The sequence below is a fragment of the Nycticebus coucang genome, chromosome 4 (genome assembly GCF_027406575.1).
Source record: "Nycticebus coucang isolate mNycCou1 chromosome 4, mNycCou1.pri, whole genome shotgun sequence".
In the NCBI taxonomy this organism is placed as follows: domain Eukaryota; kingdom Metazoa; phylum Chordata; class Mammalia; order Primates; family Lorisidae; genus Nycticebus; species Nycticebus coucang.
In genome coordinates this window covers 120,604,565-120,631,415 of record NC_069783.1, presented here as the reverse complement: position 1 = coordinate 120,631,415, position 26,851 = coordinate 120,604,565, and the positions used below count along the sequence as shown (strand labels likewise).

At 42.9% G+C, this 26,851-nt stretch overlaps 1 protein-coding gene and 1 pseudogene across 4 annotated transcripts; one reads left to right on the top strand and one right to left on the bottom strand.

Annotated features, from left to right (window-relative positions):
- The first annotated feature begins 176 nt into the window (after nucleotides 1-176).
- Nucleotides 177-25,683, top strand: SPRING1 (SREBF pathway regulator in golgi 1). Of its 3 annotated transcripts, none has more exons than XM_053587462.1 (5): nucleotides 180-408; nucleotides 19,515-19,671; nucleotides 22,573-22,724; nucleotides 23,157-23,270; nucleotides 25,130-25,683. In XM_053587462.1, exons 1-5 carry the CDS (start codon nucleotides 295-297, stop codon nucleotides 25,211-25,213), a joined length of 621 nt encoding a protein of 206 aa, XP_053443437.1. In that variant the 5' UTR covers nucleotides 180-294; the 3' UTR covers nucleotides 25,214-25,683. The 3 variants fall into 3 exon arrangements, with proteins under 3 accessions (XP_053443439.1, XP_053443437.1, XP_053443438.1); XM_053587463.1 differs by having other exon boundaries at nucleotides 218-472; XM_053587464.1 differs by lacking the exon at nucleotides 19,515-19,671 and having other exon boundaries at nucleotides 177-472.
- On the bottom strand, nucleotides 5,115-7,128 carry LOC128583313 (dual specificity protein phosphatase 1-like; annotated as a pseudogene). The gene has a single exon (XR_008379442.1). The product of XR_008379442.1 is annotated as a dual specificity protein phosphatase 1-like (transcript).
- Nucleotides 25,684-26,851: the final 1,168 nt, after the last annotated feature.

The window sequence follows — 26,851 nt, the reverse complement described above, 5'->3', positions numbered from 1 at the left end:
CGCTCTTTGTTGCTAGGCCGGGCGCTAGGACCCGGGTACTATATTCCCGCCCACTCACAGGATTGCCTGCCCCTTTTTTTGGGCTTCAGCCAATAGTAGGCCGCCGCTCCGCCGGGACCAATGGCGAGGAGATATTGTGGGGCCAATCGGTGAGGCACGAACAGGGCGGAGGTGGGCCTCGGGGGTGGAGTCACGTAATGCTGCGCGCGCCGGGGCGGCTGGCTGCCGGGAGCTGACCGGGCCGCGGGGCCGGCGGCTCCTGGGAGGAATGAGGCTACCAGGCACGTAGGGGCCATGCCGCCCGGACCCCGGGCCTGCCGCGTTCTGCACCCCGGCCGCCGCGTCCCACGTCTGCGCCGGGATGGTGAACCTGGCGGCCATGGTGTGGCGCCGGCTTCTGCGGAAGAGGTGGGTGCTCGCTCTGGTCTTCGGGCTTTCGCTGGTCTACTTCCTCGGCAGCACCTTCAAGCAGGTCAGTGGCCGCTCGCCTGCCCTCTTTCCCCCTCCTCCCTGCGTTGTCTCCAGCCGCCTGGCTTCCGCAGCGCCGCCGCCTGTGCGTCCGAGGCTCGAGAGAGGTAGACATTCCTGTCCGGGTCTCGGGATAGGTTAGGGACCTGCCGGTGTTGACGGTCCCTGGGGCGGGAAGGCGTTGATGGGCCAGGACAGAGCTAGGACCCCAACCTTGGGATGCGGGCCCTTCAGCTAAGGTTATTGCCTCTGTTACCGCCTATGTGCTTTTCACCTGCTAGGTCCGGTGCTAAGAGGGGGCGTGGAGTTTCTCACTTCATCCTGGCAGCTGTCCTGGGAGAGAAGTGGGTGTTCTGTATTGCAGCTGGGAAACCCAAGATTTGAAGAGGTAGACACAGCTCAGCCAGAAAAGTGGCCAGGGCGCGAAGCCAGCGCTGGCGTGGCTGCCTGTCGTTTAATTTGGCGGTTCTGTGGTCCTCCTCAGTGATTCAACAGGACACTCAGGGTGCACTTTCTGGGTATTACTTAGTTAGGTGGAATTTTTTACACCCCACCACTCCCATCGTTTTTCTTCCATGTGAAGATTTTGGGGAAGAAATGGCAGGGAGTTTCAGTGAGAAATACTACCCAAATTTCACTAATGAGTTTGTTTAGAAGTCCAGCCAGGGTGCTTGGGTTTTTTGAAAGGGTAAGCCTACCCCAGAGTGCACCCGATTGCTCTGGGTAATGCTGTTGTCCTGATCAAGTTATTAGAAGCTTCTTTCTTCAAGCACAAGAGTCAAGTTTGTAAATATATAAATGAATAGAACATGAATAAAACATACAGTTACTCTAGTGGTAGTCCTTCCTTCCTATGAAAAAGGAGAATAGGGAATTGTATCCCACCTTCCACCTTAGGCAAACAGGCTAGTGTCCTAGGGCTCTTTAATTTGCTATGATGTGTGGGTAATCATGTGAACTAGCTGGCATCCGCGAGTTGTGTTTTTAGGCACATCACAGACACTTTCTCACAGTCAAATGTTGTCTGTCCCTCCTGTGCCTAGTGGACCCCTGAGTTGTGTTGTGCATCTGGATTTGGTTCTCTGCCTTCCTCTGTACCTGACTCAGTGATTTCTGGGGCCATTATTTAAATGCCAGTTGTATACTGTTGACACCCCAGTCTAGGTCTGCTCAGAGCTCCCCCAAATTCATTTATTGCCTATTTGATGTGTATTTTTCCTCAATTTTTTTTTTATTGTGGCAGAATAATTAGGACATAAAATTTACTATCTTAAACTTTTTTTTTTTCTCTTTCCAGTTTTGACCAGGGCTGGGCTTAAACCCGCCACCCCCAGTATATGGGGCTGGCCCCCTACTCCTTGAGCTACAGGCGCTGCCCTATCTTAAACATTTTTAAAGTATGCAGTTGGGTGGTATTAAATGCCTTTATAACATTATGAATCACTTTCATCCATGTCCATGATTCTTCATCTTGTAAAAATTGGAAGTTTATACTTATTAAACAATCACTCCTCTTTACTCCTTTCTCCTACCCCTAGCGATCACCATTCTACTTGATGTTAGTTGTGTTTGTGCTTAGCCAAAACAACTCCTGATGCTCATCTGCCAACACTTGTTCCTCCTCCATTCTTTCCAAACTCACTAAGTGGAATTACTGTTCACCAGGTATTTCAGACCACAAATACTTCATTCTCTTCTTTCTCTTTCTCCCTGCATCCAAAACATTAGCTCTGCCTCCACAGTGTATCCCAAATCCATTCACTATTCAGCTCTCCCAATTGTTAACTGCTGCCATCCTAGGCCAAGCCACTGGCTTCTTTTGTTTGAACTATTGCAATAGCCCGGCAACAGCCCACTGCTTCCTTTATTGGTTTTTTTTTTTTTTTTTTTTTTGCAGTTTCTGCCCAGGGCTGGGTTTGAACCCGCCAACTCTGGCATATGGGGCTGGCACCCTACTCCTTTGAGCCATAAGAGCCACCCCTTTCCTGTCTTTTTATTTATTTGTTTTTGGACAGGGAATAGCTTTGTCTCCCAGGCTAGAGTAGAGTGCAGGGGTGTCATAGCTCATTATAACCTTAAACTCCTGGACTTGAGTGATCTTCCTGCTTCAGCCTTCCAAGTAGCTGGGACTACAGGTGCGTGCCACCATGCCCAGCTATAGAAAAATTTTTCTGTTTTTTGTAGAGATGGGTGTTAATCTTGTAATCCTCCTGCCTCATTCTCCCAAAGTGCTAGGATTATAGGCTTCAGCCACTGAACCCAGCCCCTTTCTTAATTCTGTAGCCAGCAATAGGGATGATCATCTTTTTTTTTTTTTTTTTTTGTAGAGACAGAGTCTCACTGTACTGCCCTCCGGTAGAGAGCCGTGGCGTCACACGGCTCACAGCAACCTCTAACTCTTGGGCTTACGCGATTCTCTTGCCTCAGCCTCCCGAGCAGCTGGGACTACAGGCGCCCGCCACAACGCCCAGCTATTTTTTTGTTGCAGTTTGGCCGGGGCTGGGTTTGAACCCGCCACCCTCGGCATATGGGGCCAGCGCCCCACTCACTGAGCCACAGGCGCCGCCGGGATGATCATCTTTAAAAAGATGGGATTGTGGTATTCCCTCATGTATGATTCTTAGATAAAACTCTAAATTCTGTTCCTGGATCGCCACATGGTTGAGTCTTTTTGTCATTTCAGATCAGATAATTGTTACTGCTTTAGGTCATAGTTGGTGATGCTGGGTAAATACTTCAGTTTCTTACCCATAGACTTGCTTTATTTCCTTGGTAGTAGGAATCACTAACTGAATGTTTCTTTCTCATTTACTTATTTATCCAAGAGAATATAATTTTCTTGAGAACAGACACCTTGTCTGTCTTGTTCTCAGATTTTCCAACTCCTAGTAAATTTCCAAATCACTTCATGAGAATCCAAATTTTGGTTGGACAAATAGTGAGTCTTTTTAACTGAGTCTTTTTTTGGGACCGGGAGACAGAATCTCACTTTGTTTCCCTTGGTAGAGTGCAGTGGTGTCATAGCTCACAGCAACCTCAAACTCCTGGGCTCAAGTGATCCTCTTGCCTTAGCCTACTGAGTACCTGGGACTGCAGGAGCCCAACACAATTCCCAGCTGCTTTTTTTTTTTTTTTTGTAGAGACAGAGTCACACTTTTATGGCCCTCGGTAGAGTGCCATGGCATCACGCAGCTCACAGCAACCTTCAACTCCTGGGCTTAAGCGATTCTCTTGCCTCAGCCTCCCAAGTAGCTGGGACTACAGGCGCCCGCCACAACGCCCAGCTATTTTTTGGTTGCAGTTCGGCCGCCACCCTCGGTATATGGGGCCGGCGCCTTACTGACTGAGCCACAGGCGCCGCCCCCAGCTGCTTTTTTTTTTTTAATTTTAGAAATGTGGGGGTCTCGCTCTAGCTCATGCTGGTCTCAAACTCGTGAGCTTAGGTGATGCCCTGTCTCGGCCTCCCGGAGTGCTGGGATTATAGGCATAAGCCATTGTGCTGGCCTTCCTGGTTGTTTTTTTTTTTTTTTTTTTTTTTTATAAACAGTTCATTATATTTGCCTCAAGTATTGTTTATGTAAAATAAATTAAATAAAACAGGTAACAATGACGTCCCCAAACACAGTTCCATTTCTTTACTCCAACCCCCAGAAGCTCTCATGAATTCAGTGTATATCCCAATCAGCCCACTAAAAGGAATTTTACATGCTTACATATCTATTCTTAAACAACCCAGTATACTATCTGTTTGTTTTCTAATAATTTATATAAATGACATGTAGATTTTATTCCATGGATCTCTATTTTCTTATACACATGTACTATGTGTCAATATTATATAGATATTATATGTGGATGTATTATGTTACACATAGGTACAATCCGTTCCTTCTAATGACTGTTATAACAATTTATGTCATAAGAGAATATTATGATAATTCATATTACAATATAAATATACTTTATCAATTTTCCCTTTGATAGGCAATTCAATTGCTTCCAATTTTTCATAATTACAAGCAATAGTACAATAAGCTGAAGTTTTCAAAATAAATCTCATGTTTTTGACTCATAGATCTTCTATGAGTCAGATGTTGTTAAACCAGAATGTCCGGTGTTAAGGATATATTGGCTGCACAAAAATAGCCAAAGCCAAATATGACCCTGTCTCCAAATCCCAGAACAACGAAGTGGCTCTATAATGTATCCTGCAGTTAGAGAGGACTCTAGAGGATAACTGCAGTGGCCCATAGAGTTTAAATCTGACTTGGATAAAATAGAGATTCAAAGCAGATGACCTTTTAGGAAGCAGGCTGGGCAGATGCCTTTAGCTATAGGCCAGAAGCAAGTCAATTCTCTCTATTGCTGTTTATAGCCTATTTGAATCCTTGAGGGTTATTGATGTTAAATGAACATCAGAAGATGTATGTTCAAATACAAAAAGAAGATGTATGTTGACTGCTTCTAGTTTACCACGTTTGCTGCATATGTATTAACCTACTTCTTTTTTTTATTCATATTTAAAAAAATATACATATATTTTATTTATTGAGATACAGTCCACATACTATACTATACCGTTCTCTGTTTAATACAGTTCAGTGGTTTTTATTATTATTATTTTTTTATTTATTTATTTTTTTCAATAGAAATGCCATAATTTATTCCATTGTATAAAAAAGTCATCCTTACGTAACAAAATGTCTTCTTCGAAGAAGAAATATATTATTTCAGGTCATAAATAATCAGCAAACATACAACTGTTGACAACTAAAAAAAACCCAACACTGGTGTTTTCTATCAGTGCTGAAAACAAATCTGCTTAGGATATATTTACAGGATATTACAGTACTCAAAACACAAAAGTTGAGGTATTTGGTTCTTCTAGGAGTAGACAATGACATTTGTGAAGGCAGACCACCTACACAAAAATAAATAAGGTATATACTCATCACGTAAGTATGTGTCGTTGGGAATGGTAATACTGGTAGGTATGTCAAGCATGAAGAGACTCTACAAAAAACAGGGGCAAGAAAAAGAAACCGGCTCACACACTGAGTCCTTTCTCTTCTGCCCCATTTTGTCAGAGGGACTTGATGTACCCACTGTATATTGGTCCCGAATGTGCTGAGTTCAGCAAATGTCTTGACACCAAGTCATCATTATGACTGCTTTTTGGAACCCAGTGGAACTCGGGTGAAATTAAATAAATAAAGACCAGCCCTCGTGAGCCCCCTCCCTGGAGTTATTGCATTTCTCCTCTCAAAAAGGAGCCTGGAGTTCTGGTGGTATGTGAAAATCTTCACCTCCCGTGGCCTTTCAGCAGCTGGGAGAGGTTGTGATGGGGCTCTGAAGGTAGCTCAGTGCACTGTTCGTGGGGTGAACAGGGATGGAGACAGGGAAGTTGAAGACAGTCGTGGTGGAGGTGCCTCGGTCAAGCACAGCCATGGCAGGGCTCCCAGCCTCTGCTGAACAGTGTGGAGCCAGCACCTGGGACTCAAACTGCAGCAGCCGGCCCATGAAGCTGAAGTTGGGGGAGATGATGCTTCGCCTCTGCTTCACAAACTCAAAGGCTTCATCCAGCTTGACTCGGTTAGTCCTCATAAGGTAAGCGAGGCAGATGGTGGCTGATCGGGAGATGCCTGCCTGGCAGTGGACAAACACCCTTCCTCCGGCATTCTTGATGGAATCTGTGAAGTCGATTGCTTCATTGAACCATGAGCTGATGTCCGCCTTGTGGTTGTCTTCCACAGGGATGCTCTTGTACTAGTAGTGACCCTCAAAATGGTTGGGACAATTGGCGGAGACGTTGATAAGGCAGTGATGCCCAAAGCGTCCAGCATGTCCTTTCGGGAAGCGTGATAGGCACTGCCCAAGTAGAGAAAGGGCAGGATCTCCACTGGGCCACCCTGATCATAGAGTGGGGTGCTGCAGGAACTGCAGCCAGATTCTGTGCTGTCAGGGACGCTAGTACTCAGGGGATGGCTGAGCCCCATGGGGGTCGACTGTTTGCTGCACAGCTCCGGGCAGGAAGCCGAAAAAGCTTCATATCCTCCTTTGAGGAAGAAGACTTGCGCGGCTTGCGCCTCGCGGCAGAGCGCGCCGGCGGCTAGGGCCAGGGTGCCATCGGGCTTGGCGCCGTCCAGGGCGGCGCTGCGCTCGTCCAGCAGCACTACAGCATGGTAGGCGCCGGCCAGCAGGCGGCCACGCAGCTCGGCGTTGGGCACGATGTGTTCCAGGCCCATGGCGCCCTTGGCCCGGCGCCGCACGATGGTGCTGAAGCGCACGTTGACAGAGCCGGCGATGTGGCCGGCGTTGAACGCGAAGAAGGAGCTGCAGTCTAGCAGCAGGCACTGCGCCGCGCACTCCCCCAGCAGCGTCCGCAGGCCTCCGGCGTCCAGGATGCCCACTTCCATGACCATGGCCGGCCTCAGCGCCCCCAGTGTGCACGTTCTTCTGTGCTTTGTCTGTCCTCGGAAGCCAAGTGCGGGGCGGCGGCTTTCGAGGAAAAGCCGGACCCTGCCTCTCTTTACGCCGAACCAAAAACTGCCTTTGGACTGAACGAGATGGGAGCGTCCCGCGGGTCTTCAGCCGCCTAGGCTTCTCAGCCGTCCCCTCGACTGCCTCTCAATTCGGTATCAAACTTACAGCCCGGTAGTCCTTCGCAGTCAGTGGTTTTTATTTTATTTTATTATCATTTTTTTTTGTTGTTCTTGCAGTTTGGCCAGGGCTGGGTTTGAACCCGCCACCTTGAGTATATGGGGCCAGGGCGCTACCCACTGTGCCACAGGCACCGCCCCAAGTTCAGTGGTATTTAGTAGTCATCACCACTATCTAATGAACATTTTCATTATCTTGCCCCAAACTCCATCCCCTTTAGCACTCCTTGCTCCTCCTCCCCTCCCCTCAGCCCTTGGCAACCATGAATCCACTTTCTGTAACTCTGGTCTTGTCTGTTCTGGACCTTTCTTATTGACAGAATCATGTCTAGGTGGTCTTTGGTCTCCGGCTTCTTTAGCTTAGCGCAATGCTTTCAGGTTCGTTCATGTTGCAGCGTGTATCAGTATTTCACCTTTTTATGGCTGAATCATATTCCATTTTGTAGATACAGCAATTTTGTTTATTTTGTTCGTTGACTGATGGACATTTGGGTTGTTTCCACGGTTTGGCTATCACGAGTAATGCCGCCATGAATATTTGTGGGTAAGTTTTTGCATGGACATACGTTTTCCGTTATCTTTTTTTTTTAAAGTCAGCCTTTTTTTTTTTATTGTTGGGGATTCATTGAGGGTACAATAAGCCAGGTTACACTGATTGCAATTGTTAGGTAAAGTCCCTCTTGCAATCATGTCTTGCCCCCATAAAGTGTGACACACACCAAGGCCCCACCCACCTCCCTCCTTCCCTCTTTCTGTTTCCCCCCCATAACCATAATTGTCATTAATTGTCCTCATATCAAAATTGAGTACATAGGATTCATGCTTCTCCATTCTTGTGATGCTTTACTAAGAATAATGTCTTCCACGTCCATCCAGGTTAATACAAAGGATGTAAAGTCTCCATTTTTTTTAATGGCTGAATAGTATTCCATAGTATACATATACCACAGCTTGTTAATCCATTCCTGGGTTGGTGGGCATTTAGGCTGTTTCCACATTTTGGCAACGGTAAATTGAGCTGCAATAAACAGTCTAGTACAAGTGTCCTTATGATAAAAGGATTTCTTTCCTTCTGGGTAGATGCCCAGTAATGGGATTGCAGGATCAAATGGGAGGTCTAGCTTGAGTGCTTTGAGGTTTCTCCATACTTCCTTCCAGAAAGGTTGTACTAGTTTGTAGTCCCACCAGCAGTGTAAAAGTGTTCTCTTCTCTCCACATCCACGCCAGCATCTGCAGTTTTGAGATTTTGTGATGTGGGCCATTCTCACTGGGGTTAGATGATATCTCAGGGTTGTTTTGATTTGCATTTCTCTAATATATAGAGATGATGAACATTTTTTCATGTGTTTGTTAGCCATTCGTCTGTCGTCTTTAGAGAAAGTTCTATTCATGTCTCTTGCCCATTGATATAAGGGATTGTTGGCTTTTTTCATGTGGATTAATTTGAGTTCTCTATAGATCCTAGTTATCAAGCTTTTGTCTGATTGAAAATATGCAAATATCCTTTCCCATTGTGTAGGTTGTCTCTTTGCTTTGGTTATTGTCTCCTTAGCTGTACAGAAGCTTTTCAGTTTAATGAAGTCCCATTTGTTTATTTTTGTTGTTGTTGCAATTGCCATGGCAGTCTTCTTCATGAAGTCTTTCCCCAGGCCAATATCTTCCAGTGTTTTTCCTATGCTTTCTTGGAGGATTTTTATTGTTTCATGCCTTAAGTTTAAGTCCTTTATCCATCTTGAATCAATTTTTGTGAGTGGGGAAAGGTGTGGGTCCAGTTTCAGTCTTTTACATGTAGACATCCAGTTCTCCCAATACCATTTATTGAATAGGGAGTCTTTCCCCCAAGGTATGTTCTTGTTTGGTTTATCAAAGATTAGGTGGTTGTAAGAAGTTAGTTTCATTTCTTGGTTTTCAATTCGATTCCAAGTGTCTATGTCTCTGTTTTTGTGCCAGTACCATGCTGTCTTGAGCACTATGGCTTTGTAGTACAGACTAAAATCTGGTATGCTGATGCCCCCAGCTTTATTTTTGTTACAGAGAACTGCCTTAGCTATACGGGGTTTATTCTGCGTTTTGTATGGAACCGGAAAAAACCCCGTATAGCTAAGGCAGTTCTCTTCCTGGTTGTTTTTTAGAGATGGTGGTCTCGCTCTAGCTCAGGCTTGTCTCTGACTCATGAGCTTAGGTGATTCCCCCCCCACCTGAGCCTCCCAAAGTGCTAGGATTACAGGAGTGAGCCACTGCACCTGGCCCAGACTTTTTTTTCTTTGTCTGGCATGCTCCTGCTAGCTTTTCATGTCTTGAAAAATTAGCTCAGATACTGTCTGCTCTATGTTGTTCCCTACAGCCACCTTTTAAGTACTCCAACACAGCATCTTCATTTTTAATATTGCATCATGCGTCACTTAAGGACAGGCAGACAATGTGTCACTGGGCAATTTCATCATTAGGATCTTAGAGTGCACTTACACCAATCTAGATGGTGCAGTTTATTGCTCCAAGGCTCCAAACATGTATGGCATGTTCCTCTGCTGGATACTGTAGGTAGCTGTAACACAATGAAAAGTATCTGTGTATCTAGACATATCTAAACATAGGAAAAGTACAGTAAAAATATGGTATGAAAAATAAAAACTGGTGTACCTGCATATGGCGTTCAACCATGAATGGAGCTTACGGGACTGGAAGTTGCTCTGGGGTGAGTCATGAATGAATGGTGAGTGAATGTGAAGGCCTAGGACATTACACTACTATAGATTTTATTATAAACACTTTGCATAGGCTACACTAAATTCATAAAAAAAGACTTTTCTTCAGTGATCTTTGCTTACTGGAACTTTTTAACTTTACAAACTTTTAACATTTTTTAAAAGCTTTTTCACTATTTTGTAATAGCACCTAGTTTAAAACACAAACACATGTACAGCTGTACAAAAATATTTCTTGCATCATTCTATATGCTTTTTTCTATTTAAAATTGTTTTTGGTTTGGTGCTTGTAGCACAGTGGTTATGGTACCAGCCACATGCACTGAGGCTGGTGGGTTCCAGCCTGGACTGGGCCAGCTAAACAACAATGACAACTGCAACAAAAAAATAGCCGGGCGTTGTGGCAGGCGCCTGTAGTCCCAGCTACTTGGGAGGCTGAGGCAAGAGAATCACTGAAGCCCAAGAGTTTGAGGTTGATGTGAGCTGTGATGCCATGGCAGTCTTTTGAGAGCGACATACTGAGACTCTGTCAAAAAAAAAAAAAAAATTAAATAAATAAATAAAAATAAAATTGTTTATGATTTTTACACTTTTTTTGTTAAAAACTAAGACACAGACACACCCATTAGTGTAGGCCTACCTAAGGTCATCAATATCACACTGTCTTCTACCTCTACATCTTGCTTTCTTTTGTGTCCTCAATAACACTTAAATACTACAAATATCCTACAGATTTTTTTTTGGGGGGGGACAGAGTCTCACTTTGTTGCCCTCAGTAGAGTGGCTTGGCGTCACAGCTCACAGCAACTTCAAACTCTTGGGCTCAATCGATTCTCTTGACTCAGCTTCCCGAGTACCTGGGACTACTGGCAATCTGCTACAACTCCCAGCCGTTTTTAGAGACAGCGTCTCACTCTGGCTCAGGCTGGTCTTGAACTCTTGAGTTCAGGCAATCCACCCACTTTGGCCTCCCAGAGGCATGAGCCACTGCGCTCGGTCCAGATTTATTCTTAGTCATTATATTGTGCTCTATATTTCCCTATCTGTGAAATTGACCATCTTACTGGTTTTTGATAATTTGACTGTTTACCCTCTTTTATTGCTTTATCATTTTCTTTGAGCATTTTATCGTTGAGTATCTTTTTGTCACTTTATAGGAATTCATTGTGTTTAGGGGTATTATTCTTTTTTGAAGGCTCAGGTTGGGAAATGGATTCACGTCCACCAGATTTTAAAGCCCACATTCTTAATTCATACCCTTTGTGCTAAAGATGAAACAGGTGACATACAATGTTTGGTTTTGCTTGCAGTGTTTTTTTAATAGAATTAAAAATGTATGAGATTTCATATAAATCCTTTCTTCCAACTTCTCTTAAAGTCCCAGGAGATTTGTGAGCACTAGGTCTACATTCTGATCTGGCAGCAGTCAGAAGGAACTGAGCCAAGCTGCATCCTTTAGGTTCTGGGATCTGCTGTTTCCACTGGCCAGTCAGTCCCTCCTGTCTCCTGCCTGACCTCTTGTGTAAGTTATCAGAGTTGTTACAGGGGGGGTTGGTCATCCTCTGGGCACATGGTGGGATCAACTCTCACCTTTGAAGGTAGGAGTGGCCATGTGGCCTGCTTTGGCTCATATAATGTAATTATATCCAGGCACAAGCTTTGGGCTGTCCTCGTTCTCTTCCCCTGACACAGCGATCATGGAGACCTACTTGAAGTGAGGAGAGGGGGCCTCCTTCAGCCTGAGAGATGGGCGAGAAGAACCCTGAGGCTCACCCATGTCAGACTTGTAGCATGAGCAAGAAACAATCTTGTTAAGCCAATGCAGTCTAGTTTCTGGGAATAGTCTAGCTCCTCAGTTTCCAGAATATGGTCTGTGGTTCCCTGAGGGTCCCTGAGATCCTTTCATGGGATCTGCATGGCTAGAATTATTTTCAGATTAACACTAAAATGTTACTTGCTTTCTTCACTGTGTTGACACTTTCATGATGGTGCAGAAGTAGTGGTGGGTAAAGCTGGTTCATGGCCCCAGGCTGTACTTGTAGCCATTGTATTCTTCACTGCCGTACTTTCCGTTAAAAAAAAACAAACACTACTTTCTCCCTAAAAGTATGTTAAAGGGGGAAAAACCCTACTAATTACACTTAAGAATGAAGCAGGCAAGATTACTAGTTTTGTTAAATCTTGATCCTTAAGTACATATCTTCTCTGTATGATGAAGTGAAAAATAACAAGCACTTTTCTACATAGTAAAATATGATGGTTGTCTTGAGGAAGAGCCTTGGCAATTGCGGCGCAAGCTGAACAAGTCACATTTTTCCTGAAACACCATTTTTACTTGAAAGAACAACTGATAAAACTGTAGTCAGTCAGATCTGGGTATTTGGGAGACATTTTCTTGAAAATGAAATGAAAACATCTGACACTATTTGCCAAAGATAACATTTAAGCTTTCAAGTGAAAATTAGTATTTTGGAAAATGTGTGTCTGCTACCCTGAGCTTGCTAACTTTCTCAACACTTAAAGATTAGATCACTGGTGATATTAACAAATATGATTTTTTTCATATAATGAAAATGTGTCAACATTTGGGAGATCTGCATAAGATCTGTTCAAAGTGCAGGATAGACTCATGGATTTTATTTTGCCAGTGTAGAAAAAATTCATTGAAACAGTTTCAGATTTCACATTGTGCTGAATGAACTGGGTTTTTTGGGTAAGTTTTATTGAGATATAATTCTCATAGCATACAGTTCACCTGTTTAAAAGTATACAGCTCTGGTTTTAGTATGTTCTCAGTTGGTAGCCATCATCACAATCTTATTTGAGAACATTTTCATCATTTTTCTGTCCCTGTCCCTGAGTCCTAAGCTATCATGAGTTTGCTTTCCGTTTCTGTAGATTTGCCTATTGTGGATATTTCATATAAATGGAATCATGATGTCTTTTGAGACTGGCCTTTTTACTTAGTGTCATGTTTTCACAGTTTATCCAAGTTGTAGCATGTATCGGCACTTCATTTTTATGGCTGAATAATAGGCTTTTGTATGCATCTGTCACGTTATGTTTGTCCGGTTGTTGTTGAGGGACTTTGGGGTTGTTTCCACCATTTGAGTACTATGAATAATGTCTTTATGGAAATATATTTACAAATTTTTTTGCGTGTGGACATTTTTCTTGGATATGTACCTAGGAGTGGAATTGCTGGGTAGATGGTAACTCTTGTGTTCAGCTTCTTGGGGAGCTGCATGACTGTTTTCCAAAGTGTCAGTACCTACAGTGAACTTTTAAGAAGCAACACTTGTCATTCCAAAGTGTCAGTACCTACAGTGAACTTTTAAGAAGCAACACTTGTCAACACAATATTTTAGTGTGGTATTTGGTGTTAGGGATGCTATAGTATTAGTATAATTATCTGTGAAAGTTATTAAAATACTTCGCCCCTTTCTGGCTACACATCTGTGTGACGTAGATTTTATTCATTTGCTTCAGCCCAGACAATATATCGCCATAGATTGAGTGTAGAGGTAGATGCGAGAACCTAGTTGTCTTCCACTAAGCCAGACATTAAAAAGATTTGTAGAAAAGTGAAGCCAGTGTCCCTCTTCTCACTCATTTTTTTGGGGGGTGGGGGGGGTGGAGACGTATTTTGTCACAGGAAAGTGAACATATAATGAGCTATTATTTTTAAATAAGTACTTCATCTAAAATAAATATTTTAAGAACTTACATTGTAATTTTCAATATGGTGAATATCAATAGCCATAACTCACATAAACCCACATATTGGGAGCCTTGGTAATTTAAAAGTTTTTAAAACATTTATGTATGTATGTTAGAGATGGGGTCTTACTGTGTTGCCCAGGCTGACTTGAACTCCTGAGCTCAAACAAGACTCAGGATACCACCTTGCCTCAGTAGTTTTTAAATACAGTAATTTAAAAATTTATTTATTTTTTAGAGATGGGGTCTTGCTATGTTGCCTGGGCTGGACTAAAGTCCTGAGCTCTGACAGTCCTCTCATCTCTGGAGTAGGGGGTCTTCAGTAATTTTTAAGAATATGAAGGGTTCCGAGACCACAAACTTTGAGCCCGACTACCCCACCCCATTCTGACTGATACTCTCCTACATGCATTTTTTTTGCTGCTTTTGTGAGGTTCTTGCTTCAGTTTTGGTAGAGCTGCTACCACCATGGTTTGGGAGTTTGCTTCATCTGGTCTAGCCTCAGGCTTTTCATTTGTAAAATGGAGATGGTGAGATGGAGCATACAGGGCTGGAGGTGTTTACTATTGGTTGAGAAGAGGCTACAAAAACTTGAAAGCTCCATGTGGTCCTTAGCTCTGCTTCAGTGAGACTATGAACTCATGGAGCAGATGGGGCAGCTTTTTGCCTAGAGAATAGTTGATTATCCTCTGCTGCTTTGAATTCCTCTTTTCTTTGGTTTTCATGTTAATTAATGCTTTGGGGGATAATTTAAATTGTAGAGATGGGAGGCAAGAGAAATTAGTGATGACGGTGAGAATGCCATTGGGGGAGAGGGTTGGGAATGGTGAGTGGTGCCAGGTGACTTGGATGCGTTTATTTAACAAATGTTTAGTGAATATCAACTGTGTGCTGGGCACTGTTCTGCTGGTGATGGTGATAGAGTGTGGGCAAAGCAGGTAAAGTCCCTACTCTCCGAGAGCACGTATTCTGCTAGGGGGTGAGGAGGAGAGACTACTGCAAAATGATTTCAGGTAATGATTTATGATACGAAGAAAACAAAACAGGATATGATCGAGAGGCAGGGCAGGCCTAACTATGCGAGCATTTGACCTGAGATTAAAGAAATTCCAATCTTGCTGTCAGAAGGGGCCTTCGAGGTCCTCTCATGTGACTAAATATTCTCATATTTGTTCAAGTGGTGCAGTTCCCAAAAGTCTCAGGACTATTTGCATAACTCCTTGAAAATACATTAGCTTTAAATTAATTAAGTATGTGAGTTGGTGTCAAGTCATATACTGTCTAAAGTGAAGTATGGTAAGCATTGGTAATCTGGTGTTTTGTTTCTCTCTGATTACTAAGTTACATACGTATTTCAGAAAGTTTCTACCATGTTGCCCGAGAGAGGAGGGGAACAGTGACCATAATCTCACCAACCAGAGGGTTCCATGTTTCATATATATATTGGGGCATATTTTCTAATCTTGTCTTTTCTAATACTTTTTATTCATATAACAGGCATATTTTTTCTTCACTTAACATATAAGCATTTTCCACATCTTATCACTAAAGATTTCTACTTTCAGGCTGCTACACTTAACCATTCCCCAAATATTAGACATTTGGAGTGTCTTCTGGCTTTTTCTCCCATCCCTTTTGTTGAGCCTCCTACGCAGATCTTTTATGGATAGCAAAGCTGTCCTACTTTACTCCTTACATGGGGCATTTATATCATTTGATCCTATGATAACCCCCTGAAAAATACACAGCATAGTTATTTTAAAATCAAGGGCAAAGTAACACATATTAGTAAAAAAAAAAAAAAATTTCTGTAGCTCCTTACTATTATAAGAAAGTTCCTGGCTTGGTGTTTGTAGCTCAGTGGTAAGAACACTGGCCGCATACACCAGGGCTGATGGGTTTGAGCCTGGCCCCTGCCAAACAACAACGACAACAATAACAACAACAACAACAAAAGCCAGACGTTGTGGCGGGCACCTGTAGTCCAGCTACTTGGGAGGCTGAGGCAGAGAATTGCTTAAGCCCAAGAGTTTGAGATTGCTGTGAGCTGTGACACTACGGAACTCTACCGAGGGTGACATAATGAGACTGTCTCAAAAAAAAAAAAAGAAGAAGAACCCATATATGTTTTGCTCGTTTTGCTCGTTTTGCTCCCGCAGTGTACTCTGTATGGGTGTTGGTCATAGTATCTACAGTGATTGATTGCCTGATTTATCAATAGCTCTGAAGGCTCTTTGAGACTGGAGACCTTAAACTACCTTTGTTTATCCTTAGCATTTTGTAAGAATTAGATGCCTTTGAATCTTGAATAAAAAAAAATGTGTATATACAAGGGACAAAGCTTAAAATTGAGATAACTTGCTAAGGTATGTGGAACAGTTTAGGAAACTGTTCAAAACCCCCTATCTGATGGAGGATACCCTCAACACCTCTTCAGCACATACTTTACAAGACTGGGCCTTGAGAAAAGCAAATGCTGCCATTAGGTTATCTCTGCCTCATACTCACACTCTCCTTTTGGCAAGGACTTGAATATTCATGTTGCAAACAAGTTCAAGTGCTGGGAGAATTGCTTTCCTGTTTACCAGGAATGTAGTTATGTAGAAGAGGTCCTTCCAGGATGCAGTCATCTGTGAACTCATGTTTTCTTTCAAGAAGAGTAACAGGATAGCTTGGGAGTAATGTTAAGAGCACTTTTAACCTTGTAAGATCCAGTTTACTATACTTTAATCAGCCTCCTTATAGTCTTCATGTCTATTAATTTATCTAGGGCAGCATTTGCAGCTCAATTTAGTTTGCACATAGCTTGATTATGCCGTTAACTGATAGAGTCCCGACAGAGCAGAAGAGAATGAATTTACAGGTAGTTAAGCAGTGTGCACCTAAGTGATTTGTTCCATAGTCCCAAGACGCCTGCACTTAGCTCCTCTTCTTGCACTAACAGAGAAATACAGATGTTGTTTTTGTATAACTTGTCCTGTTCCTGCTGGTGCCAGTTCTTTCTTCTAAAAGAAAGGGGAGGGGCAGAACAGAAATTAAAGCGACCTTCAAGGACGGCTTTATACTCAGTAAATTAAAGAACAAAATCCAGTTTTGGTGGGGTTGTGGTAAAATTGTGAACATTGTTATTTAGTTGCTGGTCAAATATTACCAGCAAATGATAGATAAAATTTGGGGGAAGTTATTTGGCACTGTATAGCGTTTGCTACAAATTATTCAAGAGACTAAAAAGAAAGCTCCACATTTTATTGCAGTACTATCTATGATAACAACAACCTGGGCCTAATGTTGATCTATAGAGCATGTGTTTACTAAATTATGGCACATCAACATGATGGATTATTATGTAGCCTTGAAAATGTGATTACCAAGATAATGTAGGTACTTGGAAATGTTTACTATCCAATTAGTGTCAAGAAGAGCTGAATGCAAAGCATCCTAATTTGTATAAATGCTGAGGTCAAAAGCTAGAAGTTAATATACAAAGACAAATATGATTTTATTTAAATGATGGGATTGTGGACAGTTTTTGTCTTTAATGTTGATAATGTTTTCTTTCAAGTAACATTTTATTTCGGAATAATTATAGAATGAAAATAAAGTTGCAAGGATAGTACAGAATTACCCATAGACTCTTTAGTTTCTTCTGTTAATGATAATCATGTTTTTAATAATGTTATGTTATTTTAAATTAAAAATAAGAATATTCTAAAAATAATTAAAATCATTTTAATAATCTTTTATATGTCCCTCCCATATAAATAGTTTGTGGTATAGTAGGTTCCCCTTATCTGTTCTACGACCCCCAGTGGAGCCGTGAAACCCTGGGTGTGTAGTACTGAACCCTGTCTCTGCTGTTTCTTCCGTCGGATAACTCAGTGGCTACTCAGTGACTAATGTTTGGGTAGCACGTACAACATGGGTGTGCTGGACAAAGAGATGATTTACATCCCAGGATTTTATTACGATAGGCAGAATCGTGCAAGATTTAAAATCTTCTAGTTGTTTATTTCTAGAAATTTCCATTTAATGTTTTTGGATCACAGTTAACTGCAGGTAACTGAAACTACAGAAAGTGAAATCGCAGATAAGGAGGGACTACTGTGTAGCTTTTCATTCCTTTATCTCAGCTGTTACAGATTTCCACGTGCACATTATTAGAACTATCATACTATCATGTCTGATGATACGCATGTTACTCTGCACCTTATTTTTTCATTTAATAATACACTGTGAACATCTGCGATCTGCAACCCTGTCTCTGTATTAAAATCATCTAGGGGGCGGCACCTGTGGCTCAAGGAGTAGGGCGCCAGTCCCATATGCCGGAGGTGGCAGGTTCAAACCCAGCCCTGGCCAAAAACCACAAAAAAAAAAAAAAATAATAAAATAAAATAAAATAAAATCATCTAGGTACTTTGAACATAGTGAGTCCTAGGCCTCATCCACGGAGAATTTTTCCTATTTGGAGATGGGCTTGGGAATCAGTTTGTTTTCAGCCCCCATAGTTTGTGTCTGTTTGATTATAATACAGTAGTATGGGTATTAGTTCAGTCATTTCTCTATTACTGGGTTTTCAGGTTTTTTATGCCATTTAAACAGTGCTGTAGTAAATATCGCTGTGCACCCAACACAGTGTTTTCTATAGGGCGGATCTCAAAAATGTTTGCTGGGCCAAAACGTATATAGATATCTATTTTTTAAATATTAATAGCTCTTCCCACATTACTTTCTTAAATCTTAGAAGTACAAAGCTTTTTATCAAATTTTCAAGGGTAGTCTTTTTTACTTAAAAAGTAACATATGACAGATCATCCATAGTGCTAAAAACCACAGAATTCTGTTAAGAGTGGCAGGTGTTTAAAGTACGTTAGAATCCTTTGAGAAAGAAGTCTTTTATAATTGTTTTGTTTTCCAATCATCAGTTGAAGCATTCCGAAGATGGCTGTCTTCTGCTTGGCTGTTTTCTGGCACCTGGGCACCTCCCTTCTTAGTCTTTTTAGTGGTACAGAAAAGGTAGTTCTGAAAGCTGCCTCCTACCTGAATCGCCTCCAGGGCCACTCTTCCCTTTGCCTGTCTGGGTGAAGGGCTGGCTGGCTAGTGTGTGTTCTGTAAAGAAGCATGTTGTAGGGCTACATACTCAGTGTTCCTTCCTGGAAGAAGCTTGCAAGTTGACATGCTTCATTTCGCCCCTACAGTCACCTGCCTGGTGGAGCTTTCCCATGTGTGTTTCGCCTGAGTACCTGTTACTGCAGGTGAAGGGACGTCGTGCTGTAGATGACAGGCACAAAAAAGTTCCCTCTTCTCTTTTAAAAGTATATTCAAATTTCCTATTCTGTTCCGTGATATATTTGTTTTAACATGAAAAGTATTTTAAATGACTTGCCATCAGGGAAAAAAGTTTAAAACTCTTTACCCTTCAAAAAAAATTTTTTTTTTTTTTGAGACAGAGTCTCACTTGTCACCCTCGGTAGAGTGCCGTTGCGTCACTGCTCACAGCAACCTCCAGCTCTTGGGCTTAGGCAATTCTCTTGCCTCAGCCTCCTGAGTAGCTGGTACTACAGGTCCCTGCCACAACACCCGTCTATTTTTTGTTGCAGTTTGGTCGGGGCCGGGTTTGAACCCGCCACCCATGGTGTATAGGGATGGCACCCTACTCACTGAGCCACAGGCGCTGCCCCCCCCCTCAAATTTTTCATAAAATTACCACTTCGGTACACATTTATAATGTATACATCATCCAGGGACCATGAGCATAGGTATGCCAATTTGAAGAATAGCCTTAATTTAATACTTTTTCCTACGGGCTTATTTTACGACATTGGCTCAACTTGTTTATACCAGCAGAGTGAAGATTCCTATAATGCAAGCTTTTCATATTGTTTGTCCTTTTACTATAGTTTGTATGAAAAACTGGTGAAGAAAAGGTACTTTAACCTTCTCATTTATGGTCTTCTTCTAGGAAGAGAGGGCAGTGAGAGATAGGAATCTCCTCCAGATTCAAGACCACGATCAGCCCATTCCATGGAGAGTGCAGTTTAACTTGGGCAATAGCAGTCGGCCGAGCAATCAGTGCCGGAACTCCATCCAAGGGAAGCACCTCATCACGGACGAGCTAGGTGAGGCTGGCTGCCTTCCTGCCTGGCAGCCAGGAGGAGATGGGACACCTGAGGGGACCATCTGCAGAGTTTCTGTTTTAATAGGGATTCCTCTACAGTACACTTACCCTTGTCCATTTCTAACATTTCTTACATCTTTTTGTCTTTCGTACCTAGTCGTCATTCAGGGTTCTTTTCAACATCAGATAAGCTTGGTTTGATGACTGTAACTCTTCAGAGTTCCGCCTGCCTACAACTTAACAGTGCCATCATTATGTCGTGCATTGGTCCCTGTGCCACTTGTGGATAATCTCCCCCATCTCAGGGTTTTCTCATCTTGCCAGTCCTTTTTCCCTCATCTTGATGGTGAGCTCTGTAGGATAAGAGCTCAGTTTTCCTCTTTGACAACTTGAATAAAATCTGTATAGTGTCAGCACTCAGGAAATGTAATTGTTAACTGATCAGATAATTTCAAATGAATTATAAGCGCATTCAAAATGTATTACTCTTACAGTGAAAACATAAGTCTGCTTCATAAGGTTTTCTTGTGTCCTTTTGAGCGATCTGAAAGATTCCTGCCTGGATGGGGCAGTCAGACTAGCCTCTAGCTGTTACTTACCACTTGGAAGTTGCTCAGTGTTTCCTAAGAGACTCCTGCTAATGCTTACCCTGTCCTGAGTGTGCTCGTACACTGTGCTGGGCACTGGGCTAAAAGGTTTCCTTGACTATCCCATTTGATTTTTGCAGCAGTCCTATGAGGTAGGCTCCAAGAGGTTAAGGAGCTTGTCCAGGATTGCCAAAGGCTTCTTTTATTTATTTTTTTGTATTTTTTTTTTTTTTTTAAATTTCAGATTAATATGAGGGTACAAACAAGTTACCGTGTTTGCATTTGTTTGTTAAAGTCCCTGTTGTACTTGTGTACTGCTCTCAGGAAGCGTGCCACAGACCGACCCTTAGCCTGTTCCTAGTAGGTAGGAGCTCACCAGTCCTGCTCTCTCCTCCCTCAACATGAATCGAATTGAGTTTTTCTCTTCTCCTGGCTTCATATTAGTATTGAGTACATGGGTACTTGCCTTTCCATTCTTTTTTTTTTTTTGTAGAGACAGAGTTTCACTTTATTGCTCTCAGTAGAATGCCATGGTGTCACACAGCTCACAGCAACCTCCAACTCCTGGGCTTAGGCGATTCTCTTGCCTCAGCCTCCCGAGTAGCTGGGACTACAGGCGCCCGCCACAACGCCCGGCTATTTTTTTTTGTTGTTGTTGCAGTTTGGCCGGGGCTGGGTTTGAACCTGCCACCCTCGGTATATGGGGCTGGTGCCCTGCTCACTGAGCCACAGGCGCCACCCCACCTTTCCATTCTTGTGATACTTTTTTTTTTAAGTTTTTGACCTTTATTTCTGATCTCATTCTTGTGATACTTTATTAAGAAGAATGTGTTTCAGCTCTATCCAGGTTAATGCCAAAGACTTTTATAAACCAAAAACACAATATCATTATCACAGCAAAAAAAAAAAAAAGTAACAATTTCTCCTTAATGTTAAACATCCAGACAACATTCCAAGTTCCCTCATTGTTTTATCTATTGCTTTTTCTTTTTTTTGGCCGGGGCTGGGTTTGAACCTGTCGCCCTTGGCATATGGGGCTGGCACCCTATTCCTTGAGCCACAGGCTCTACCCTGCTTTTTATTTTTCAACTGATGATTTGCAAATAATATAGTTCTTCTTTCTTTTTTACTTTTTCTGCGAGAATAAATTTTGCCCTATTTTTAAAAAGTCTCGGAACAAATGGAGTATGAAAATGACAATATTAAATAATTAATAACAACAAAATGCACCGGTTTCCAGGTATGTGGACTCTGGTTCTCTTGAGGCCTCAGTTACCCAAGTCTTACCCGAGGGCCCTTTTAGTTTCTTAATCCTTATTCTACTGGTGCCTTCTGCTTTTGCACCGACTTTGTTTTCTAGCAACTTTCTGAAAACAACCTTATCCTTCACCAAGTCCTGTTCTCTGAGGATTAAGAAGCTGGGGCATTTGGAATAGAGTGATGCTGGGAGCAGCTGCTTTGCACCTGTGGCTCACGCGTGCACCTGGGAGTTTCCCAAGGGCCAAGTGGGGGCCCTCATGGACCGAGCCTTACATTTTTCTGCCCCACTCTCAGAAGGATGTAGAGAAATGTCTCTTTAGTAGCTCTGAGCAATAAATGAACTTTTGGAAGCAGATTTTCCCCCTAATATTGAGCTTGAATTGACTGTATTGGAGAGAGAGTGAGTATATCCAGTGGTTGATATTTATAAGAGGTAAAAGGAGTTGAGAGGCCTTCTCTTCCTTGGGTGTTAGAGCACTGCATTCCCTAATGCTGAAGGGCAATTTAAGTCCCTGCCATGTTCATGTATAAACAGCTAAGTGTGACTATTGCTATTTTGAAAATCCTCCAGATTACTTGACAAGTAGCAAGCATTTAAAAGCTATATTTGTACAGAGTAGTTTGTTAACTCTAGAAGGATATTACTTTTGTGAATGAGATGCCTAGGTTTTTCCTTTTTTAAGTTTTTGCTTAGAAAAGACTGACATTTTTCTTCAGGCACAAATAAAAGATTGGCTTGCATAGGTCAAACTCTGCAAGGAAAGGAAAGGCGCTTGCCATGGTGATGAACTCACACATGTGCCAGCAGACTGAACAAGAATTATGGGGAGATCTTGACGTACAGCCCGGCGGTAACATGGGAGTCCCATTTCCCGTAAACCATTGCATGCAGAAAGCAAGGCCTCCTCACGGTACATCTGATTCTGGCTCTTTGGTGCTTAGGATGCTCCAGAGTCTGTTCTTTGTGGACAGCACTTTGATTGCTGCTTCATCACCCCTGGTATAGTGTTGGGGGAGCTGCTGCTTTTGTGTTAAGGGTAGTCTCTGACTTGCAGGATACGTTTGTGAAAGGAAGGATTTGCTGGTGAATGGCTGCTGTAACGTCAATGTCCCGAGCACAAAGCAATACTGCTGTGATGGCTGCTGGCCCAACGGCTGCTGCAGCGCCTACGAGTACTGTGTCTCCTGCTGTCTGCAGCCCAACAAGGTATGGAGAGTTGCTCCTTATTCTGCACTTCCTTTTCTCTCTCAGCCTTTATTTTATGATGAACATTAGACTCTTCATGTGAGGTTCATTTGCAAATAGAACTTAGAAAGGAACTTTGTAGGTGTCAGAAATAATGCTGCACCATAACCTTTGTGTTTAAGGAAAGGAGGTGGTTCTCAGTTCCATGACCGTTCTTTTGCAAAATGGACCATTGTATTGCTAATCAGATGTCTAATGAATAAGATACCCAGCATTCCTGCTGGCTGGCTCTCTCCTTCTTCCCTCCCTCCCTTGCTCCCTGTGTCTCCCTCTCTTTCTGTCTGTCTCTCTCTTTCCACCCCATCAGCATTCTCGTAGTTCAGGAGAGATAGCCAAGGTCACCTTGTGCTGGCTTAGGTAATTTATTACAGGCACTAACTTTTGTTTCCATAGCAACTTCTCCTGGAGCACTTCCTCAACCGGGCAGCCATGGCATTCCAGAACCTCTTCATGGCAGTGGAAGATCACTTTGAGTTGTGTCTGGCCAAATGCAGGACCTCATCCCAGGTCAGAAGCTGTGATGTCTCTAGCTGGGGGATGGTGGGTTAGATGGAAACCAGAAATATACGCTGGGGTCCTTTTGATGGGGTGATATGGCAAAGAGATACAGTTGAAGCCCTGTCACTTTGTTTGGTGTGCGGATAGCATTTAGAATATTTAGATTTTTACAAATTAGGGGAAGGAAAGCATTTATAGTAAATCAAGATCTAATCAACTTGTACCTCTCCTATCTAGTTGGCACATTTGTACTTTATATGGAAGCTTCAGATTATTTTTAAGTCCGAGTGGAGTCCTAATAGTCCATCCAGCTCCTAAGAGAAGTTCTATTCCCTGTCTTTGACTAAAATTTGACTGAGGCTATCTAGTAACCACTCCCACGTAGAGTAGGTTTGTTTTGGGATGTGTTGTGGTTTATTTTAGGACTCAAGGGGATGGGGCAGGTGAATGTTTAAAAATTCACAAATAAATCTGTAGGTTGTCAGGCTCTCAGTGCGTATTAGCATGCTATCATTAAATGCTTTGTTCTTTGGGCATTACATGTTATTGCACCTGCTCCTGAAAGCGTCTGGAAGTCTTTTGCCTTTCCATCACTCTGTGTCCTGGTCTCTCTGCTATTGTGGGTGGGCACTTGTCATAGCTCTCTTTGTATAATCACCAGACGTGTTTATTATACGAGCTCACTTCTGGCTCCTAGTCATGGTGTCTGAGATTTTACTGGCTCCCTCTGAGCTAGCTGTCTCGTTTGTCATTCTTGGGAGTTCTGGTCCCTTTGCCAGGTTTTTGTAGTCCACCTTTTGATTTTCTGTCCCCTTTTTATGTCTCTGGTTTGTTCCCGGAGCATTGAGTATCATTGGGTAAATGTTTCAGGGATTATAATGAGTGTTTGAAAGCATGAAGAAATTCCTGATGGTCTTGTTTTGCTGGAAGAGCTTTGCACTTGAATGGGCTTTAAAGGAAATGTGGAGGAAGGCAGAGCACATGACTCATTTTGATTCAGACTTTCTTTCATTCTGAGAAATGAATGCTAGAAAAGGCAAAGGATTTTCTTTCCTCAACCGATAAAATTCAGAAATAATTTCTCTTTAGTGAAGCTACTATACATTCTGACTTTTTTTTAATTGTAAAAAGAGATTCCCCAATTGCCATTCAGTTTGTTTTGATATCAGTATCCCAAAAAAGAGAAGATCTGGCTATATGTCTGTTACATTGTATTAATATTTACAGTGTAGCTGCTTAGCATTGGTCTTGGGCTAATTAATGAACTCTAGCCAAAAATTCAAGTTGCTTGTATGAAAACAAAAATTGCTGCAAAGTTAGCCATTGGGAATGACCGTCTGCTCTAAAGCATACTTCCAATTTGCTTAGCCAAATGAAGCTGTGTGCGTTGTAGGATTTGGCTTGTACCTCAAATTTTTAGGTACATAAACTTTATGAAAGCAATTCGAAGTGTGTCTGCTTGGTGTCGAAGGGGTTCCATACCAGGAACTAGGTGTCTTTGGAGCACAGGGTCAGGTGCAAACCACCAGTTGAGTCTGAATCTGTGTTAGGTGACGTGAAAAAAAGTAGTTGTCCTGAGTTGCCCAGGTCACAGCTAAATTGTTAAAAGCTCACTGGTGTACATAAAAAGAAACAGTTAACGCAGTGATGTTTTATGTCCATTTTCATGCTCTTCATTGGCATTCTCTGTTGAGCGTTGTTCTTTGTTCCAGAAAGTGTCTTGGAGCCTTTAGGGACATTTGGAGATGGACTTGGCCAGCCTCCTGCAGGGACAGTCTGACAGCAGTCCTGCTCGACTCGCTTTCTGAGAGGGAGGTGTGTGACACTCGCCTGCTCTCACCGAGCTCTTGTCTTCCTTTTGCTAACAGAGCGTGCAGCACGAGAACACCTACCGGGACCCCATAGCAAAGTACTGCTATGGGGAAAGCCCTCCCGAGCTCTTCCCCGCCTGACGGGCACAGCAGACTTGCTCCAGCATGGGCGAGGAGGCCACGCCAGAGGACTTGCCTTTTGGAGCCAGACTTCAGAGCTCAGGCTGGTCCACTTGGAGAAGACAGAGGCAGCATGAGGAAACCTTGGCTTTGACCACTTCTTGTGTTGCAGTCTTTGGCTTCACTCGCCACCCATGCTTACCAGATGGAACTCTTCTGTAAAACAGCTTGGAACCTCCAGCCAGTCCCATTCAGGAAAGATAAAACTGCAGGCGCAGCATGTGGTGGTGGTGTTTTTGGATGACCCAGCCTGGTACCCGCAAAGGGACCTGTGACTCGTGTTCATCAGGGGCCAGGTGTTCACTTCCAGTTTTGATTCAGGCCTTTTCACTGTAAAATTATTTATTGGATTCCTTTGGAGTATTGGGGAAATTACAATGTTTTATGTAGGAAAATGTCTAGCCATTCTACTTGAATATAGTCAAGGAAATCATTTTTGTTGGCTGTGGTTCTTACATTCTTGAGTTTCTCAAGTTAAATCATCCCTTTACCCAGATAAAATGTTTCGTCCTTTGGGCGGCGCCTGTGGCTCAGTGAGTAGGGCGCCGGCCCCATATGCCGAGGGTGGCGGGTTCAAACCCAGCCCCGGCCAAACTGCAACAAAAAAATAGCTGGGCGTTGTGGCGGGCTCCTGTAGTCCCAGCTGCTCGGGAGGCTGAGGCAAGAGAATCGCGTAAGCCCAAGAGTTAGAGGTTGCTGTGAGCCGTGTGACTCCACGGCACTCTACCGAGGGCGGTACAGTGAGACTCTGTCTCTACAAAAAAAAAAAAAAAAAAAATGTTTCGTCCTTTAGGATGGGGTTGCTCTCCCCAGGTAGTGATTTTGGTTTTGGTTTAACAATACCTTCAAGAGTGGGCCTGAACACAACCTGTTAACCATATCCCGATACCTAGAATGATCTAGAAAATCAAAGACACTATTTCGTTCTAATCCTTTGCAAGATTTCTAGCCATTGGCACCACGTGCCTGCCCTGGGGTCTTTTCTAGTGTGTTTTGAATGTGTTCATATACCCAACACGGGAGCAATCTTGACTTGCCTGACTTAAAGGAGTTCTCATTGCCTTTGCCTCTGTTAAATTTTCTGTCACCTGCTCAACAAGGGTATAATGGGAACCTCAGGAAAAGTCAGAGGCAACCTCCACCCCTTGTCCTGTCAGCAGAAACCCTGTGTTAATAAGGCAGTTTGTATGTGGAGGAGAACTTAGTAGCTTGTTGGATGTGTTTGGTTCTTCATTGTTTCCAGCTTCAGGGACTGTAACAGGTATAAACGTTGGTTTCTCTGTGATTTGCAAAGAAGAAAAGAAAATCCAACTTTCCATCAAATGGCTGTCTGTGAGAGAGTCTTAGTTTCCCCTCAGCAGGAGATGTGAATGATGGTCATGGCTTGGAGTGTGCTGTCCTGGGTGCACATGCATCATGTGCTCCCGTTTTCCTGCTGCAACACTGACTGACTCTGGCTCAAGTCCTGGAGTGTTTGGTCCTAAGATCAAGACGACATGCCGCTTGCATAGCTCTTTGATTTCAGGAGTCACATTAATGCGCAACTCTTTCCTAGACTCCTTCACTAACCCCAGGATCGCACAAGGTCTTGTCCACCTT